Source organism: Argiope bruennichi, chromosome 6 (genome assembly GCF_947563725.1).
Source record: "Argiope bruennichi chromosome 6, qqArgBrue1.1, whole genome shotgun sequence".
NCBI lineage: Eukaryota > Metazoa > Arthropoda > Arachnida > Araneae > Araneidae > Argiope > Argiope bruennichi.
Genome location: NC_079156.1, coordinates 359,459 through 381,585, shown reverse-complemented (window position 1 = coordinate 381,585; position 22,127 = coordinate 359,459). Strand labels below are relative to the sequence as shown.

Here is a 22,127-nt window from a genome sequence, read left to right as displayed (position 1 = left end):
TTTTGCAATTTTTTTTATATGATTGTACATATAATACCCAAAATTCTACAAAACACCATATTATTTTCACTTCAAATAATTTAAATATATTACATTTATACAAAATTTATTCTTTTTCAATATCGGGATCTGGCGCATTTGCAAAACCCAACTTACATAGAATAAATTGTTCTTTTAAAATAGATATACCATGAAATATTAAACGAAATCCTGTTCTCATATTAGAAGTTATATCACATAAGCGCTCAAGAAACGTGTTCTGGGGTGGTGTGATCGTTTGACTGTTTCGCACGGTTTGCAGACCTTTAGCTGGAATCTGGAAACTGGCTTTGAGGAGTTTTATTTTATTTTCATTTTACAGACTTATATAATCAAACATATCATTCCCTGAGCTTCGAAGAAACGTCCTATTTTAACTTCAAATAATGGAAATATGATATAATATATTTATACCAAATGTATTCTTCATTGATATCCTAATCCCACACATATACAAATTTGGTTCTATCCGATGCATTGTGGTTTTAGAATACATATATCATCAAATATTAAACTATGTACTATTCTGAGATTAGAAGTTACATCTGATGCGATTTGAAGGGTCGGGTGTGCTTTGACACTCTTGCAGACCTTCAGTTCGAATCTGAATCTTGGCATTCATATTTTCTTCTTCTTTTTATTTTAGAGATTTTTTACATTATTGTAATATAATTCTTAGATTTCAAACAATACAATCCAATATTTTCATTTCCAAAATTGAAATGCACTACAAAATATCTATACAAAAACCAATATTTTTAGATGTTCGGGTCTCGCACATGTTCAATACTTGCTTCCAATCAATATATTGTGACTTTAGAATAAATATACCATTATGTATTAAACGAAGTCCTGTTAGAAGTTATTTCTCCCCAGTCAGTGCTGAGTACTTGGTGTAGTATGATGGCAGTGAACTTGCTCTCATTTTGCAGGCCTTCAGCTTGAATCTTAATCCTGTCATTCAGAATTTCTTACTTTTTTTGTTCTTTACTATTTAAAATATAATTCGGAATACCCTTACAAAAAAATTCCTTAAGTGTCCTTCAAATAATACACATATACTTCAAAATATCCATGCGAAAATTATTATTTTAAGATATTAATTCGCACACAAACGTAATATATGTATCTATCTATCCAATATGTTGTGTCTTCACGATTGATATATCACAGTTAGGGATTGCAATACCGGTAAACAGGGATACCGAATACCGGTATTTTGAGCCATTTATACAGTTTTGTAATACCGGTATTCACAAGTTTAAATACCGGTTTTTCGGTATTTACTAGAAATTTTTAAAATTGTCTCCACTATTGTTCAAGGATCGCCAACATAGCAAAATAGTATACGTTTTTGTTTTTATGTCTCCCTAACGGCCAAATTAATTAGCTAATTAATGGCTTAATTAGTTGCTTAAATCTAAATTAGCGAAACATGGATTATCCCTGAAAGAAGATATTGTAACCATAACGACTGATGGAGCAATAGTTATGAAAAAAGTTGGAACGTTGATTGGTGCAAATCAGCAATGGTGCTATGCTCATGGAATTCAATTAGGAGTAATAGATGTATTATACCAAAAAAATAAATTACAGAAGAATCCAAATACTGTGTATATAGAAACTTCGAATTCGAAATTTGAAGAGAGTAAGAGTGGGAGTGATATTGACAATGAAGATAAAGACAATGTAATTGTTGAAGAAGATATTGCTAGTGAGGATGAAATATTAAGCCATCAAGAATTGCTTCCTATAATTTATAAAGTTCGAAAAATCGTTAAGATATTTAAACGTTCCCCTATAAAAAATGACATATTACTAAAATATATACTAACTGAAAATAAAACAGAATATATGTTAATATTAGAGTCTAAAACACGTTGGAAAAGTTTACTCCTAATGATGGAACGATTTTTGAAACTGAGAAATACTATCCAAAAAGCAATAATCGACTTAATTCTGTAAATTAATTTTTCAGATAGTGAATTCGACTTAATATCCAGAACTGTATCAGCTCTACTTTCAATAAAACTGACTATTGAGGCATTATGTCGGAGAGATTCTAATTTATTAACAGCTAATGCCACAATAAATTTTAGGTTGCAGTCACTGAAAGAACAGCGCACGTCACTATCTGAAGAATTATATATTACATTGAAAATTCGCACAGAAGAAAGGCATACCGAAATAGAAAATGACATAATTATAATGATTTTAAAAATGAAAATGAAAAAAGAAGAAAAGAAAATAACCCATTCAAATCTGATTAAGTTTATAGTAAATTTTCTTAAAATTTTTGACCCACAAACCTATCCATATTCAGAAGAATTCGGTTCAGTTATCGAAGATCATGATGACACTAATGTCGATAGTGAAAAAGAATTGTCTCTTGAACAAAAATTAGAATTAGCGATAAAAAAAAAATCAACGAACCGAAATACAATACAGAAATCAGCTATATCCAAAACCAATCGAGAGAAATCGATTTATTTGAAGATGAGGGATTTAGAGGTAAATACTTGGAAAGTATCGCTCATCACTAACAGTACTACCAACTAGCGTAGATGCCGAAAGAGCGTTTTCGACAGCTGGTCATTTTTACACAAAATTACTTTTCAGGCTTAATGACAGTATAATTGATGCATTATGTTTTTTAAGGTCACATTTCAAAAATTTGTAATAGTACCACAGACTGAATAGTGATATTTACACTTTTTTTGTGTTCTTTATATACTGTTTGTTCCTTTACTTTTTTGTGATTCTTTATATACTGTTATAATTTATAAGTTACAAATTATTTTTGTGATATTTACACTCTGTAATAAAACTGGCAAATAAAACAAAGAAACACCTGTGTTTTCTTTCTTTTTCTAAAATTTCTAATACCGGTATTAAAACCGGTATCCCGGTATTAAGATCTAAAAAATACCGAATACCGGTATTGAAATTTTGGTCCGGTATTGCAATCCCTAATCACAGTATATTAGACGGAGACCTGTTCACAAGTTACATGTTGTTTCTTCTCAGCTGCTTTTGAATAGGTGACGCTACTGTATGACTGCAAGTTTCTTTCTGGCTTTTGGTTGGCGTCTGAATCTTGCCATTCGAAATTTCATTTTTTTTAAAGAATATATACTATTTTATATGTAATTCCGAATACATCTACAAAAAAAAGTCCACACTTTTCCTTCAAATAATAAAAATATACTACAAAATGATTATTTTTAGGTATCAGGAACTCGCACATGCGTAGTACTTGTTTCTATCCAATTCATTGTGCCTTTGGAATAGATATACCATGAAATATTAGACGAAGGCCTTTTCACAAGTTAGAAGTTATTTTTTCACATAAATTGAGGTATTGGTGGCGTGGAGGTGTGATGGCAGTGGAATTACTCCAATTTTGCAAGCCTTCAGTTCGAAGTATCCTGTCATTCAGAATTTTTTTTGAGGGTTTTTTTATAATATTGTATTGTAATTCTGAATATATCTAAAAAATACTTCATAAATTTTACTTCAAATAATAGAAATATACTACAAAATATCTGTACAAGAATTATAATTTTTAGATGTCAGGGTCTCGCTTATGAGCAATACATGCTTCTATTTAATACACTGTGAAATTTTGCCATATCTTTTGCCATTTTTTTCTTTCAATCTCCAAGTTTCAATTTCAACAGCAATAAATGAATCGAAGGGATATATAGTTCCCTTCGATTCATTTATTGCATTGATATTATCAGCGTAATATCAATGTCTCGGCTTAGTGAATGGAACTCATTCTTAAATTCTGGGCAGTTTGTTGGAATAAATATTCTCTAAAACACGGATATATATATATTAATAATTTGATATTTCTTAAATTCTGTAATCTGTTTCTGAATTATTTTGCTTAATCAAATAAAAGTTTTTGATAAAATTTTTTTTGAAAAAGCTAATGTTTTCTTTAAAAAAAAGTGTCGAAAACAAAAATTCGACCAGACTGAAATTCTGCCGCAGAATTTACATCTCATCTTTATTCAAGTCTCTATCTTCATTTCGTCTACGAATAAGTGAAAGAACAGTAGCTTTATCTATGTGCTGTTGGGGTCTGAGTTAACTGGATAGAGCTTCATGAGTAAGTCGTAAATTCTCATGTGTCTGGTCAAATCCCGTAGATATAAGACTTTTTTTATTACTTTTTAATATAAAATTACACTAGATTTCTCAAACACAGTAATCTATATCGGAAATGTTTTGGTTAATCAAGAAATTAAATTGGATACCAAGTAGTCTTTAAAATAAAGCGTTATGAATTGGAATACTGCCAGAATCTGTACTCCTGCCATAGTATTTACATAGTTTCTTCATTTTAACAAAAATCATACATTCAAATAGGAAAAAATGAAAGAAGAGCAGATTTTGTTTCTTTGGGAATGCGGCGATGTCTGTTTCGTGGATTGGTAGTACACCATATTTGAAATTTACTGTATTAAAAGGCAAATAGATAGATACTATAATGAATCTGTAATGTTGCTTTCCAGCACGATTTGTTCCATCGGAGGAAAGACATTTTTACGATCAGCTGTATTGGATGCTAATCGGGTGCCGCATCAAAGACCACCCGAGCTTAGCGAAAATTTTGGCGCCCATTTGGGGACTTGGAGACAAAAAGGATCTTTAAGAATTTTGGCGATAGAGACAATAGAAGCTGAGATATGCTTGATTGTTCCAGAACCTTTTCTACCCGGCACCGAAAACTATAAAAGACCGAAAATCTAAGCTGAAGAAAAATCATAATCGTGGAAAGAGTCAACGACAAATAGTTGGATTAATCCAGCGAAGCACAAGCGTTGAGTGGCTCTCAAGCGATTGACGAATTGAGCTGTGTGCCGAATGCTGGAATTTATTACAGAAGCAGCATTGAATCGTGTGTGGAGGAGCCATTTGTGTAGTAGTGAGTCGGCGGTTGGATACAGCTAAAGCGAGGAGACAGTGGAGAATTGCAGGCGTTTGGAGAGACTGTAGAGAGTAGCTATGAAGATTCCTTCCTCCTGCTGAATTCGGTCTGGCCGCTTTGTGTGCTGTGATTTTTCTTAGCTACCGATTACTATTTGTGGGCTGCTGTTTGTTCTAAGTATACTGCTATGTAAATGCTTGTGTGCGTCTCAGCTGTGTATTCGTATCTTCGTGTTAATAAGAGTCTTCGTTTGTTACTGAAGCCTGTTGATTGTGTTACGTCATTCACCCACTACAAGCGAACCCGTTGACTTTACGGACTTAGTGGAGGAAGTTCCGTGACAATACAATTCTAAAAATATTTTTTTAGGATTCAGGGAGATATACATATAAAGTAGGGTTTCGTCAAAATATCGACGATTCCTTTTTTGATGATTTTAATACTTTAGGAAAGTAAAAGAAAAAGACTAACCGATTAATCCGTAGGGAGAAAAAAGAAAGAAAAAAAAACTAATTGATTTGTCCGTTTGAGGAAAAAAGATCGGGAACCATTTTCTAGACTAAAACTCATTTCTGTCATTTTGATTAAAACCTATTATATCACCAAGTGCTGACAATTTATCCAGCTAGTGGGAAAATATTATTAAAGATAAAAGACTGCTGAAAATAATTGTGAATATCAGGTAGATTCTTCGTAAGAGAAAGTATGATGCCATTAATAATCAAAAAGCGTTTAAATGCATCCATTATCTCAAGCAGCATTCGATGTGAAGTATTCCAGGAAACCTTAATTTATATATTTATCTCTCACATCTTATTTCCGTGATTCTTACTTAAGTTAGGGTAGTGCTATTTTATAATAAAACTTACGAGATCGCTTCCTTCTTTGTGAATTAATAATAATAAAGAATGACTGGTTTACATATTTTAAATGCAAGCAAATGTTTCATTCTATTGCTATGAAATAACCTTCAGGGACTGAGCTTTTCTTCAGCAAATCCCCATGAAGAAAGAATTGATTTTAAAAAAAGCAACACCTTTAAAAAAAACAATTATAAATTAAAATTTTTAAAAGTAATGCAGCAGGAGTTTCATTACGATATTTATAATTATAAATTTTTGTTTATGAGCAAAAGAAACAAAATGGTAAACTGCTGTATTATTGTGTTACAAGCAAACATGTGAGCTCTTTTATACCACACCACTTTTTTTTAATCAAAATTTATTTTAGAATTTCCCAAACCCTTACCTATTACAGCTTATGAATTCCCTAAAGGGAGCACCTCGAACTAAGGATGAGTGGCTTTCGGCAGGGTGGTTAGTTCTCGCCAAACTGCTGAGTGCAGAAAAAAGTGGGGGTCGGCTCCTCCCATCGATGACGGGATGTGCTTCCCAAGGGAAGAGTTGTACCATGGCCGGTGATGGCCCTTAGGACTCGCCCACAGTTCCCGCCAATGTTGCTGTTGAGGCGGTCTAGTCATTCAGATTTTTCCATGTTCCGTGTGGTTCGGAGTAACCAGTTTAAGGCATACCTTATGGATGGTTTAGGAGGAAGCAATTTGAACAACGGATATAAAGGAAACGGCATAGCTCATTTCTTTTTCTATTAGGTGGCTGAAGAGCTGACTTACTTTGTGCGTATGAAAGTGTTTTATAGCGCTGTGAATATAACAGAAAATGTAACACATATAACATTTTCAATTTTTCAATAATTTAAATAAATTCATGTAGAACAAATGATTCATTTTATGTATCGTTATTTATAAGCAAATTTTGCAGGGACTTTATAATATTTTCAAATATAAATGATATACTATTAAATGAATTATTATTATCATTAAATGAATAAAGAGTTCCTGCGGCCAATTAATCAGAATAATTTCATTCAAATGCTGCTGCGCATGTCCATAACTCGTATATGTTGATTAAGCATTAGCATCTAATTTAAATATTTCTGCTCAGATTAGTAGTTTTTTCCTTTAAATTCAGAAAACCGATCATTCTTCTACCCTTTTCCTTTATCCGGTTTGATATCCGACTAAATGTTATGATCTGATATAATTGTATATTTTATTGATCAATTCAACAACTTAAATAAATGCTATTATATTTATATATATTTTTCCCACATTTTAACACTTTCAATGAGAGTTCAACTTAACTACGTCTAAATTGATTAAAAAGACCTTAAATTGTGAAACTGACAACAAGAATATGCCTAACTTCTCGTTTAGTTTGGTTCGATTAGCATCGCTTTTTAAAGGGAATTGAAAGTTTCACTGTGTAAGACATTGTAACTTCTCTTCATGAACCTTTCTCTAAATTTCACCATAATAAATGTAAAAGTGCTTGAACGAAATGCTTCTGGTGGAGTGCATAGAACTTCAACTCCGAAACCAAGAATCTACTCATAGATGCATAAATGTAGTAGAATGCGGATAAATTTAGCAAAATAAAATTCCAATCAGCACAACCCTGCAGTTCAGTTCAGTTATATTAATGTCCAGTTTTAAAGCAACACTAGAGCTACTTTGGTACGGGCCTCGTCATTTTGTATCGAGGTCAGATGACGAAGACTACACCTGAGCTAGCACCCACCACCCTCTCGAAACTTTCACACCGCACCAGCTAGAGGATGGTTGGCCCCGGCGGATTTAACGTGCACTAGACCCGTTTATACGACGGTTCCTCAGTGGAATCAGCGGGTCCCTAGATCTTCCGAAGCCCGTACCTTATCACCAGGCTTTTATTGCCCACACAAACTGTAAAAAACTTATTTATATATGTTTTTCGCAATGTACGACTTATTTTAAGTATTTTATAAATATTTTTTATATATTTTTTATTTATTTATTACATTTGTTGCTCTTTTGCAAAACTCCAGCATGACTACCAACAACGATGTTAAATTTTATGAGTTATGCCTAAATATAGTTAAACAAAGCAAACGTTTTCGATGATAAACGATAAAAAATATTGGTACGTATTTCGTCTTCTAAATCCTAGTTACTTTCATAAAAAGTATTTTTCGTTCGTTTTAAAATCAAATTCATCAGAAAAAAATGGAAATATTTTGATTTCTTTTAATCATTTAATTATTTTTTGATTAAAAACTCACAAATTTTCACTTTCCGTATGGTTTTTATTCATCCTAATCCCATATATGTATATATATATATATATATATATATATATATATATATATATATAATAATAGATATGCAACTAAAGTTCGGATTAAAAATCGAGTGATTTAAATCTTTCTCGTAATCTTGCTTTTTTATCGAAATAACGTTAGTTTCTGATTTCCTCTGCCGTGACCTTTACACGGATTTTATCTTTAGTAATTCTAGAGATATATTGCGCTTGTGTGTGAGTTACAGCTATTGCCATGCATTTACCATTTGCGCATATAATCTTTGATAATCAGCTGTTTATCGGTATCGCTGAATGTTGACATTTTTCAGGCTTAGTGTACTAAATACTTATTCTGAGTGTTCACTTCAGAGCTAAATATCTTGATGGCATTAGATTTTTCGAAATATTATAATGCGCACTCCATTTTACAGAAGAAACGTAATGATAATTCTGTTTCTCTTTGTTTTTCATTCAATTTAAAGTAAATTCCTTAAATGAAAATTTGCCATTGTCTTAATCTTTCTTTTCGGACTTATAAATTGTACTGTATTGACATCTTTTTTTATTTTAAATGCTAATAAGCAAAAAATATTTTCCCTTGATTTCCTTTTTTCTTTAATTCTTTTTTCCTTCATTACTTTTACCACGTAGAATATTCTATAGTTTGTGCTCTTTTTTGAGTTAAATTTATTGTTTTACTCCTTTTTTTTTTACCATGTAGAATATTCTATAGTTTGTGTTCGTTTTTGAGTTAAATTTCTATGTCGCATTTAGGTATTATGATTTCTCAAGTTTCAATTGTAATAATTTTTATGAGTAATCAATTAATTGTGCATTTTTGAATGGACAAATATTGTTACGTTGAACTGAATGTGTTTTGATTGCTTAGAATTTTAACTATATTATTTTTCCATCTGTACTTGGCTAGGAAATTTTTAATTTAAAAAAATATATATATTTATTTTTTTGCCATTTTCTAACTAAATAAGTCATTTTTCAATTAAATACTATTATGTAGTTAATTGTTCATGGAGAATATAGTTTTCTATATGTTAATCACATATGTAATTCAAAATTTAAAAAAAAAGGGAAATATAGTTAATTCGTGGAATTTAAATTTTGTATTTGAAAATAAAGTAATCAAATACAGTATTGATGTGAAGATTCAAGGATCAGAGCTCTCCATTTCGCATACGGTGGATTGTTCATAGATAAAGTATCCGTGCCTTAAAGGAAAGTCGAAATTTAAAGAGTTAAAAAAAAAAAGGTACTCTTTAGTAATTGAAGCATTTTTTCTTAATCTGTTTTGCCTTGTATATTTTTTTACATCAAAGTGAGTAGTTTTGTTTCAGGAATCCAATGCTGAAACTTCATTCGAATGTACTTTAATTCCTGGTGAGTAAATTCTTTTCTTTCTGAATAAATTCACTTGTTTTTTAGAATAGAAACAATGCTATCTAATCTTAGCAGCAATTCACTTGTTTTTGAAAAGCATCAATATTGATATCATTAGTGAAAAAGTTTCAAAAGTAACATTGCGTTGTTATATTGCTATATCTTGTGGCCCTCAAAACTATTGTTTATTCAATTCGTACACATTATTTAAGAAAATACAGGACTTTCTATGCATTCTTAAGTGTAGTTGAAAACAGCATTAATATTATTTCAACTTAAATTCTCTTTTCGTGGGAATTTCATTTGAATGATATTTTAATCTGTCCTTTTTAAATTTTTTAAAATTTCTTATTACTTCATTAAAAGAGTTCATTTTTGTTTCAGGTCTTATTTTCATATTCACTGTCAAATATTGCGCTAAACTGTGCATAGATTTCAAGATATATTAAATTGGTTGTTAAACTGATAAGCATTTATTTCAATGATTCGATGAAAATAAGGAAACTTAGCGTTTCGATCATTTTATATGTTTCCTGTTAAAAACGCAAATGAATGTTTATTTCATGATCACTTTTATAGTATACATAATCATAAAATCCTTAATTAAGGGAGAAAATCATACTAATTTTAGGATTTTATATTGAAAAAAATTAATGTTCAGCTAACGCCATTTAAACTTTTGATCTTTATTTATAATAAAAATAAAAGTGTGGTAGCGCTTTACACCCCAAACCCTTTAATTTATACCTATCAAACTTGACATATATATACTTTGGAGGGGGGACATATATATACTTTGGATTAATTAAAAATAGAAAAACATTTTGGGCGTTTCTTTTTTCGAGACACTTCCCGAAAACATTACATCAAAGAGTTGATTTTCACCTTTTTTTTTTTTTTTTTTTTAAATATCCTTTTGAATAATATAATTTTTTTTCTATTTTTGATCAATTTTCAAAAGTATTTTAAACATAATTTTCAACAATCTATTTAATAAATAAAAATAACATTTAAACTGTACCTACACGTTGCGCGTGCATGAGATAAATGAGTCTTTATCGATATGTTGACAAAAGCTCAAGTTAAAAGATTAAATTAATTTTCACAAGAAATTAAACCTAGAAAATAAATTTTTAACAGATTTCTTTTTGTCTAAACCCTTGATCCTATGAGTAATAATTAATATATATTGTTCGGATATTAGCATTTTAAATAAAAAAATATATCCGTTATTTTCTAACGAAAACTGGGTGAGTTATGAAAATTTGAATATCATTTTATAAATACTCAGGATTTTAGACTGCTCCTTTGTAGAAGATATGTCAATCAGCGCTCAGAGTTTCATTAAAGCTCACAATGAAATAGTTGATTTTCCTAAAATAATGATAGTCTTCATGACTCGGTCAGATTTGGATAGAAGAACAGAGAAAAGTTTTTGATTTAAAAGTTAGAATATCACGAATATTTTACTGAATATGGTTCATAGGATCGAGAGATTGTATAAAATTCAAAATTCTTCTTAATTTTTTTCAGGCGTATATTTATTGACTGAAATGAAGTAAAATATTATCATTTATTTAATTTAAATTCTTTTGAAAGAAAATTATTAACTGAATTTTATAATGAAGCAGAGAAATTTTTATAGATAATCCCCTGCAATTTTGCAGAAATTATTAAAAAAATATTCTGTAATAAACATAAGACTTCATTGCCGAACGATTTCATTTTCTGTACTCATATTTTTAACAAAGATGCTTGGTTTCATGGCATATTCATGTATATTTGGAGTTATGCCTCTATGTCTATGACAAAGATATTAAAAAATATTCTGAGCTAGACGGATGAAATTTGGTATATATAATTTACAACCAAATTTATAGATTTCTATCAAATTTTGAGAAAAATCCGTTCAGAGGACATTAGTCCGGCTGTCCGAATATAAGCTAACAATATAACTACAAAACGCAGGCAGCTAGATGGATAAAATTCAATGCACAGTGTAATGATCCAGCTTCTTCCCTGGGTGACCACTGTGGCATTCCTTTTTCCCACACTCGATAATTTACATTCCGGGCCATTCTTCATCAACGAAACTCCCACAGTGTTGAGGGCCTCCAGATTGCCAAATGGAAGACCCTCCTTTTAAGTACGGTCGTCTGGCCAATTAGTGCTAATCCAGATAAGGAACCACACGTGCGTTTCCCAGGGAAATAAATCGTGTCTTCGAAAGGCGAGAGTGTCAAACACTCCAGATGTCCTTCATTTTTCCCATTGTGGATGGTGGATCATCAATGGACATTTCCTACGGGCGACCAGAGACGATTCAGGTTGTTCTGAACGGTGATTGGGTAACAGGGAGTGGACAGGAAAGGTGGAGTCTGAGAGAAAGATAAAAGGTGAGATTTTTCGGAAGAAGAGAGGGAGAGGAGCTTGGTATGAAGTGGACTTCTGAGAAAAATTCCACCCGAAGGAAGTTCGGTGGATTCCTAGAGCTAACCCTGCAGTAGCCTGAGACGCCAACCGCCTGTTAGCTGTTCTTGTGAAGGCGTTTTCTCCAAATTTGTTCGAGGAACTATTCTTGCTTAAATTTCGTGCTGTAAATAGCATCATTCATTTAACCTAGATGAGAAAGAGTTGTTTTTATGTAATAAAGCTGTAAATAAAGAATTTGATCATAACGCTACCTGTTATTGGATCGAGACTTTACAACAGATTTATCATATATATTGTAGGCACTTATAAAATTTTGAGCCAAATTTAATAAGGAGTTGTCTGTCTGTCAGTCTGTTCTTTCAGAAGCGTGTCAAAGCCTCAAAAGTCAAAGCGTCTTTCAGTTGCGTGTCAAAGCGTCACAATCTTGATTTGAACATATCAAATTTGATATGTGATTTTGCGACTTCTAAAATTGTAGTTTTGTATCAAATTTTGGTTTCAGTCGATTAGGAGAAAACGGGTCCAAATTAGATTCGGAAGACTACGTAGTCTGTTTTTCTCTAATAACTATTTAGATGATGGTTTCTGTTCGAGATTCGGACGTCCTATATATCAGCTAAAGTAAGCGCTACAAGACGCTACGAACAATTCTTAGCTTTGGGGCTTGAACCGTTGACCCATAAGTTGCTAATGACTCTAGCATCGAACATTTGCGTTGAAAGACAATTCGCCAGTTGTTGAATTTTAACACTCGAATCAAAGGAAGTCTCGAAGAAATCCAGTCTTTTGCGTGGGCGTGCAGCTACATTCCGTCAGTTATTTCCCGGTATTGTTATATTTATAATTCTTAATTTTCATATTTCATTAGAGAGTGGGGTTTTTATAAAATGTATATTATTTGCAAAAGTTGTATACACTCAAAAACCAGGAAGTTATTCGAAAGCTGTCGATAGCAGTACCCTATATTTAATCTGACTGCATTTTCTTTACATAATTAGCCCCCCCCCCCAAAAAAAAAGTCAAATGAGCATATTTCAAAATATGACGACATATTTTTGCTTAAATTTGGCATTTAATTTTTTTATTAACTTTTATTATTATTTTTTTAACTTTTTAATTTTTATTACTTTTTTATTATTTAATTATTTAATTTTTTTCATATTAATTATTTATTTTGTTTTATGTTTGTTTTTTATATAAATAGGATTGTGAAATTTTTATTTTCTCCAGTTAGCATACTTTGAGAAACAAATAATATAAAAACAAAAACCGATATCATTCAATTTTAAAGAATCACCAAATGAAATATACATAATCCTAATATTTGAATGCGCGAAACTCTCTGTGCATTGATCCTCGAACACTTTCCTTTTCCCTTTTTCCATTCTTTTTTATGTAGTCCTCTCACTTTCGACAACATCAAAAGTGAAATATCGCAATGTTGAACGACGTCCCGTCAAACGTCGGATCAAACATTCGCCCCACTGTGTGGCAGAAACATGCCTTTGCAACTGCCAAATCACTAGACTGAAACGTTGGATCAAACATTTGAGTAAAAACTGGATATATCGTGTTGCGCGGGGAAAGAATTCATAGAATACTTGAGGTGTTTGAAAATTATGTACTCTTTTTGCATTGAATTTTTACCTTTGAGTGATTTAATGTTCATTTACGAAATTGAAAATAGTGACATCATATGCCGCAAGCACACGATAGTTAAAGAAACGAAGACTATAAAAAATGTCATTAGCAAAGCTCCCTCCTACTGTTCGTTTCTGTATCTGTAGACTACCACTTTTCGACGATTCCATCTTACTAAGGGGTGAGACGGGGAAGGATGTGCGTTTCTTCGGAATTTACTTTAATGTAAAATGTAAACAACTCTTCCTTTCACCCCTATTTTGTAGAATTAAACTCATCCTAACGCATGCGCAAAAGTGCGGAAGATTTTAGAATCCGTTGGCAAACAATATAAAATTGTATCCACTTCTTTCTTTCTTTTATTTCAATATTTTAGACAATTCCTTAAAGGATAAATAAATAAAATAAAAAAAATCAATGCTTTGCTTATTTTTCCCTTGAAAGATTGTTGTAAATGACATCAAAAATTCACTATTTTGTCAGTAGGAGAAAAAAACAAATAAACAATTCTCCGATTGAGGATAGATGCAATCGAGGCAAATATCCGTTGTGAGTGATGAAAAGACATCGTTCCAATTTAACCAGTCACTGGCTAATGGTAATTCCCTTAGTGTGGTATGGGAGTTTGAAGCAGAGGTGCCTGTTTAAATGTCTTCATCGAAATGAACCACTGGTCAAAATCACGAAATCCGTTTTATATAAACTGCATTCTGGCTTCAAAATCGAATATCAACTCTGACCGGAATGACGATCATTATGAATGGTAAGGTCCATGTAAAGTAAGCAGGCTTTAAAAAAAAAAAAGGTTTAAAAAAATTGAAAATATTAGATTAATTTTAAGACTATTTAGAAGACTATTATAAATTTTGTAATAAAATACGAATGAGAACTTAAAAGGTGCCAAAAGGGAAAATATTGGGAAATCGCTAAAAACTACTCGATTAGCTGAAAGAGGCATCGTATTCTTTGCGTATTCTTTTCAACTAATTAAAGTGTTTTCTGACACTTTTACCTTATAAATATACCTGTTTTTTTACTCGCTAAAAATACAATAAAATTGAAATAGTTTTCATCTTTGTGAATATGCTTATTCAGTGAATGATCCAGTTTAAGAATAAAATTTAATATAGGCATTCTTATAAAGACAAAATGAACGACCAAATTTCATTAAAAATTCTTATTAAATCTTCTGCAAGAAATTTCTTCTTCAGATTCTGTCACAATTTTTAACAAGCATTATACCTAGCAAAAAATTTTGAAATAACTCTTAGTGCGCGAAATAATATGCAGAGTTCTAAAAATAATTGGCATTTCGCAGGTTCTTCAAAGCGGTACGAGAATCCAGAATTCATCGAATCTTGTCCAGCAGTCCTGGAACCTTCGAAAGACAAATTCCGATCAGAAGAGGAGATCACCAGAAACCTGTTGGAAATTTTTTCAGCTCCTCCAAACCCACCTCCAGCTTTTCTTCCAGCGCTTATCGGAAGCTCCAGTATACGTTCATTTGATCTTGGGAATGTACAACTGAGTAATGAGGAACAACCGAGAGCAACCACTTGTTGCTCTGCTGTTATCAATTACTACAGAAAATCTGCAATCGCTTTCAGGAATTCTAGTGAGGAAATATTTTCTTTCAGGAAAGCTCTTTGCAATAAAGCTGATCCTCGGTAAAAAGATAATTTAACCCTCCATTAGGTCAACTTTCTCCTTAAATGATTCCAGTGTTTCTAATGGTTGCAAAATATATTCTATGATGTATTTATTCGATATAATTCCCCTCTTGAGAACAGTGACCATCTTTAACACCAAACATAAGAAAATATTATAAAAATCTATATATATAAAACGCTAACATACGTGGCACGGAAATGACTCTTATTACTTATAACGGAATGGCAACATTGAAATATAAACATATCGATGTATCACAGTTTTAGCAGACTGCTTTATTCAGCGATTTTACAGCTGCACTTCATTCAACACTTCGCTAATTAAATAAAATTATTATATTATAAATGTTGCTTGCCATGTAAAACACTTCATTCAGTCAGAAGATGCAAAATAAATTAAGAAATAAACTTGATTCGTAATAATCGGGAGTGAAAGTAGGCTTAACTGTCACTATGAATATTTGCTATGCGTTACCTACTGGAAATAGACGACTTCCAAAACTATTAATTTCCCAAAAAGAATTTTGCATTATCTTAAAATTCAAAAAATTATCTCTTGTCTTATGTCTTAAAATTATCTTATGTCGATTTCATTTCTATTCATTATTTTCTTTACTTTTAATAAATTCCTCAAGTTTAATTTACATTGTTACAATGCTTTTAATGTTAGATTTGGTTTTGTTTTGTTTTTAAAAAATTTTAAGAGTAATGCACACTTCAATTGCTTTTGTAATGCTATGAAATTAAAACTCATTCTTCAAAATATTGAGTCGCATGCTTTTGCTAATATTAAAATTAAAATTAAAAAAATTACTTAATATTATAAATGTTGTTTAAGTCGTGTCAAATAGATTGAAATAAAAAAAAATCATTTCATAATAATCGTTTAACAAACTAAAAAATCTTGGAGAGTAAGCTGGTCGCCAAAGACGGTTAGTTGAAGAAAATGGTGTTTGATACATAGAGAAATGCTTGTTCTTCCTTAATCACCATAGTCACCATTCAGAATATGAACTATCTTTTGTAGAGAAAAAACACAACATTGAAGGTAATATTCTGGGAGCATATACATGACTTTTTGTTACGGAAATATTTTGTCTTTTCCCTGAAGTTTACATGATTTTATTTATTTATTTTTCATGTAACTGCAAACGTGATGGCGCAATAGCTTGGCGACTTTCTTGTTTTGAAAGGCGCCAACAGATGTAAGAGGGGCGAAGTTTTCTTCATACAATTTTTTGAATGATCAAGACTTGTATCAATCCACCCAGATGAAGGCAGAATCGACAACTGTTCTGCGCATGCACGCTTTTTAAAATTAAACTATAACAGTTACAGTTTAATTTTAAAAAATAAAATTAAACTGTAATTGATTTAAATTGTAACCGATGAAAATTTAATTAAACTGTAACTGTAAGCAAGAGAGTGAGTGGTTGAAACAAATAAAATCCCTCATCTGTCTCGATTTTATATTTCCCAATAATTGAGTTAGCTGATTAATCGATAAGAATTTCTTTTGCTTAAATGATTTCAAATACGTTAGCAACTTAGACAAAGAAACATGATTTTCTTTATAGATAAGAGAATAGAAAGAACATGAATTACAGAAATTCGATAACCCTGTAGAAAAACATTTTCTATAATTTCACAGCATCTTAATGCCTTAAATATTTTTTTTAATTAATGATCAGAAGATCTATAGATTCGAAAACATTGCACATGTAAATTAATATGTAGCATCACTTTTATTCTTATTAAATTAGTTTTCTTCTTTACTAGATTGATCATATACAGTTGCCCGTATTTATTAACTTTTATAAAATTTTCTTAATATTAATTGCATTATTTTATAACCAATCGTTTGCAATATTAATTGATTAGATTATTTCGTTTTCTTTAATATAATTCGTTTTCATTTACAGGAGTTTTTTACATCTTTCAAATTTTGCTCTCCTTGCTTCCTCTTTCTGCAATAGCCATGGGTAAACAAATCTATTATTATTATTTTTCAAATTGAATGTCACTATGAAATTGTACACTAAAGTTTTAGTTTAGTTATATTAACGCCCCGTTGTAAAGCAACACTAGGGCTATTTTGGGACGGACCTCGTCATTTTGAACCTCGATCAGATGACGAGGACGACACCTGAGCTGGCACCCCCCTCTCCACACCACACCAGCGGGAGGACGTTTGGTATAACGGATTTAACGTGCAACAGACTCCCTTACACGACGGTTCTTCGGTGGAATCGAGAAATCCTGCGGCTCACAAGCCGATACCTTACCACCAGGCCACCGCGGCCAATTGTATATTAAAAGTTCACTTGTCACTTTTAAAGACTTTGTATAAATGAAAAAAAAAATGTATTTGTGTTTGTAAATGTGTTCCATATAATGTAAACAGCTTGAAGTTTCATTCGGATGCTTCATTTCAAATAATTTATTTATTATGAAATAAAAATGATGATTATTTAATCGATGTAGGTAATTAATAATACCTACAATGTTTAGATAAGTAATCTAGGCGATAAGTAATTAATATTTTTAATTTTAATTAAATGTTGAGCTTCAAAATGAATTTTGATTATTTTTCCAAATGCTTTTACTTTTACAAACGAAGATCGCGTTTGAAAAATTAAAAAAAAAAAAATGCTGACATTATAATTTTAAACTAATTAGCTGTAAGAATGCTATTTCCGTATTTATTTGGAAATTGGTATTTTTTTAGCATAACATTTTATTTTATATTTTCCGCGAATTGTCATTCATTATTTCTCCTTCAAATTTTAAAAGGAATTACCTAGAAAAAGCCACGCTATAATAATATCCAAAGACAAAATTTATAATAATATGCAAATGCAAAATTAACAAAAAAAAATTAAGGCCATTATTAATTCTGTGCAGTTTGATATATATCTTAAAAAAATTTGGAACGTGCAATGCAACACGATATTTCTATATAATTTCACTTATAGTAACTTGATTTGATATATAATTCATATATTTCTTGATAGATTTTGATTATATATGGCACATTCCTAGAAAGCATTGTTAATATTAGAATCCAGGGAAAGGACGTCACCAGAAATACGTGGATATAAAGACATACGAAATGTAAAAAGGTTCTGGATTCTCTTAGGAATGGAATAATCGCATAGGATTAAGTTGTCTGAACTCAAATGGAAGAAAAAAAAATGGAGAAAAAATGTGAATTAAACCAAACTGATATTGGATCATATGGAGTGGAACCAAATGGAGAAAAAATGTGAATTAAACCAAACTGATATTGGATCATATGGAGTGGAACCAAATGGAGAAAAAATGTGAAATAAACCAAACTGATTTGGATCATATGGAGTGGAACCAAATGGAGAAAAAATGTGAATTAAACCAAACTGATATTGCATCATATGGAGTGGAACCAAATGGAGAAAAAAATGTGGTCCTCAATTTATTAATTAAGATATGAAAAAGAATAAAGAGAATACCGGTGGAAAACTGTTTCTTTATCCTCAATTTTTTAAAACAGGATTTTAAAATGATCGTTTTGCCTTCGGAAATAATGGTATTGTAAATACAATAGATGGCTTGGCTATTTTACAAAATTATGCAGAAAAAAAAGAGAGAGAGTATAGTAAAGAATACATTAATCTAAATGTTATATGTCTCAGTTGTATTGTGATGGACTTCGAGTTAAGATATAATAAAAGCGACTAGAAAACAATATTTCTCACGACCTTAAATACAAAAAGTTCGGAGTTTTTTGCTTCATACTATCTGCCTGGAATTCCTGGCGACATCTATCGGATGTGTATAAAATCATAATGCCTTGAAACAAAGTTTTAGCGATTGTTTTGTAGTAGGTGGTATCGAATGAAACCTATGATGCTCCCAATTATTTTTTCCCCTCGATTTTGTAATGTGCAAAGATTTCTCAAGAACCAAATATCTGGAATATGAGAACTATTGATGCTAATAGGAATTTACATGTTGTTTTGGAAATTTACTTACTTTTTAAATGATAATAATAGTCAGAATAAAATATAACATTTAATCGAGATCAACATGACGCATTTATACAATTAAGAAATAACATGCTCATATTCAGGTAAAATTTTCTAAACTAATGCAAAAGACAATAATTGCTGCATTGTTTCAAATTTAATTATTACTTTTTAATAAATTGTTGCGCAATGTAAGAAATCGGTAAGTTTTTCTTATTTAAGGTGCAGCTTAAGATAGAAAATGATTGCTAATTCCAAATTGCATCCGATTCGATTAACGCATATTTTAATTAAATGAGTTGTATGTACAGGGTGTTTCTGATTTCATGGACCAAATTTTCAGGGTAAATAAAAAAAAGTGATTTTGTGTAGCACTATGGGTTAAAAATAAAAAGTGAAGGTAAACAAAAAAAAAAAAAAAAAAAAAAGAAAGAAACGTTGAAGAAATGAAGAGACAGTTCTTTTACTTACACAATCTGCAGTAAATGTACAAATGCGCCACCGCCAATATCGATACCGGCATGGTAAAATCTCGCACATGATTGGCGCACTCTTTCGAAGATGCCTGTTGTTCAACGAACAGATGTAGCAGCCACTGAAATTTTGGAATGAAGTAGGTCCTCATCAGAGTCAGAATGTCGTAGACGCATTCCTTGAGGTGTTTCCACAAGAAAAAAATCGCTACTGACAAATCTGTTGCCCAAGTGACTGGTACATCTCGTCCCATCGAGGGCCAAAGGTGGCATTGCGATATTTCGCACATTATTGCGGAAATAGGGAAATCCTCAGCAGTGCTAGATTTTTTCCCGCTTGCACTTTTCATTTCATTTCCTATCCCTGGTTTATAAACATACATGGGCCCCTTAAAGTTTGCCTCATGAATTCAGACTCTATTTATGTACAGATATCCCATGTAAATATTTATCTGTTCACATAACATTTATACTTCTGGCTGAGTGAGCAATATTACAATTTCTATTTCTTTTTCAGGAATAAAATTTTCTCAACACTGTTCTTCCTCTTTTCCCGTGCTCACCTTAATCATAGGAGCAGTTGGCGCAATGCTCGTCGGTGTATGGATATCCATCAATATCTTTCATCATTCTGGAAAGCGCTGTACGGGTCAGCAAAAATTCTTGGTCAGAATGTTGTTTGGACTGCTAGCAATTCTGTTGTCAATCGGTAAGTGCATGTTTTTTTTCTCGTGCGAGTAGAAGACAAAGTTTTGAGCTGCAAATTTTACTTCAGTTTATTTAATATAGTTTGGTATTGTTAATATTCAATGAATTTATAATCATTAAACTTCAGTAGTATATTGAGATTTTGTGGATGCACATCTTTTCTGGCAATGTTCGAAACGAGTGGGATGGTAGTAAAGTCTCAGTTACAGTACTCCAAAGTACAAGATTTGAAGCCAACATTTACTGCAAATTTATGACGAATGGGATCGTAGTCTTGCGTTGATAGTTTGGGCAAGTTATGCCAGGGCGGGTATCGTTCTCCGCACCCTCTCTATCTCCTCCAAAAAAAAACCCCCTCAAAGCTGAATGTTAATATAACTAATCAACAAATGTTGAAGCACTAAAGAATAGAAAATTAAATTATAGAACACATAATAAAGGGAGAATTATGAACATTTAATTTCGACTTTCTAGGTTTTTTTTAAATGATTTTATAGCTGTAAGTATTTTGATATACTAAATCGATGGAGCTAAGAAATACTACCTTGATATACACAAATGTGGCATGGTACTTTAATTTTGGGACTTATTGGGAATCTTGTAGGAAGAAAAGGTTTTCAACATATGACATATTGTTATACTTGTCATCTGTCTGTAACATCATATGAAATTTTTCTGGCAAATGATTTCACAAACAATCAGCACCATAATTAATGGGGAAGTAAGTTCTTTGCTTTTGAACTTTAGGGTTTCAAGTTCGAAAATCGATCCCAGTACAGACATGAAATGAATATGATCATTGTATCCACGAAATTTAAGATCACGTCCGAATATCTAACCATTGGTGTGACTCTAAAATTTAGGGAAGGGTACTTCTAAGTGTTCGAATCCTCGTATTCTGTGTTATTCTCGTGATATAACGATCTTCGTTTTGAAATAGCCCTCGCCGTATGTTAAAACAGAACTCTGATATAAAATTCGAGATTTCCCAGCCACTTAATGATTATGCTTTTATTCTCACAGAGATGTCGCTCTACTTCAGTACTTCGCCGAACTACGACCCATCGGACAGGAAGTACTGCAGCAAGACATTCATGGATTACACTTTCTACAAGTACATTGCGATTGCTGGATCTTTGGTTCTTGCATTCATAATCTATATTCCTGATTTCCGCGGCTTTATCTGCAGCTTCGAATGCACGACGCCTGTTCTCTATGACCAAATATGAAGTCATCTCATCAGGCTTTTAGTCATGTAATACGTTTTACTAAATTTATATCATAGTTTTGACTATTTTAACTATTTATTTAACAGACGACAATAAAGCATTCAACACTTTTGTACTGGTGTTATTTCTATTTTGTCCCATTACATACGTGGCTCTGCAATCGGGAAGATTAGAAGTACAGTCGATTGTCATTAGGGATTGCAATACCGGTATACCGGGATACCGAATACCGGTATTTTGAGCCATTTGTACAATTTTGTAATACCGGTATTCACAAGTTTAAATACCGGTTTTTCGGTATTTACTAGACATTTTTTAAATTGTCTCCACTATATGTTCAGGTATCGCGAACATAGCAAAATAGAATACGTTTTTGTTTTTATGTCTCCCTAACGGGCGAAATTAATTAGCTAATGAATGGCTTAATTAATTGCTTAAATCTAAATTAGCGAAACATGG

General features: G+C 31.7%; 1 protein-coding gene across 3 annotated transcripts; it reads left to right on the top strand.

Annotated features, from left to right (window-relative positions):
* Positions 1–8,376: 8,376 nt before the first annotated feature.
* On the top strand, positions 8,377–21,781 carry LOC129972155 (uncharacterized). Of its 3 annotated transcripts, none has more exons than XM_056086172.1 (6): positions 8,377–8,553; positions 9,457–9,510; positions 14,903–15,251; positions 17,177–17,236; positions 20,249–20,440; positions 21,463–21,781. In XM_056086172.1, exons 1-6 carry the CDS (start codon positions 8,499–8,501, stop codon positions 21,605–21,607), a joined length of 855 nt encoding a protein of 284 aa, XP_055942147.1. In that variant the 5' UTR covers positions 8,377–8,498; the 3' UTR covers positions 21,608–21,781. The 3 variants fall into 3 exon arrangements, with proteins under 3 accessions (XP_055942147.1, XP_055942148.1, XP_055942146.1); XM_056086173.1 differs by having other exon boundaries at positions 8,379–8,553; positions 9,468–9,510; positions 14,903–15,199; XM_056086171.1 differs by having other exon boundaries at positions 8,379–8,553; positions 14,903–15,199.
* The last annotated feature ends 346 nt before the right edge of the window (positions 21,782–22,127 follow it).

Bases quoted from the DNA above. Each gene is read 5' to 3' on its own strand.
- LOC129972155 (XM_056086171.1), top strand. From the start codon at position 8,499: ATGGCATTAGATTTTTCGAAATATTATAATGCGCACTCCATTTTACAG. The intron at 9,511-14,902 runs GTGAGTAAATTC...GGCATTTCGCAG, and splicing joins CGAATGTACTTTAATTCCTG to GTTCTTCAAAGCGGTACGAG. The intron at 15,200-17,176 runs GTGAGGAAATAT...TTTCATTTACAG, and splicing joins AATCGCTTTCAGGAATTCTA to GAGTTTTTTACATCTTTCAA.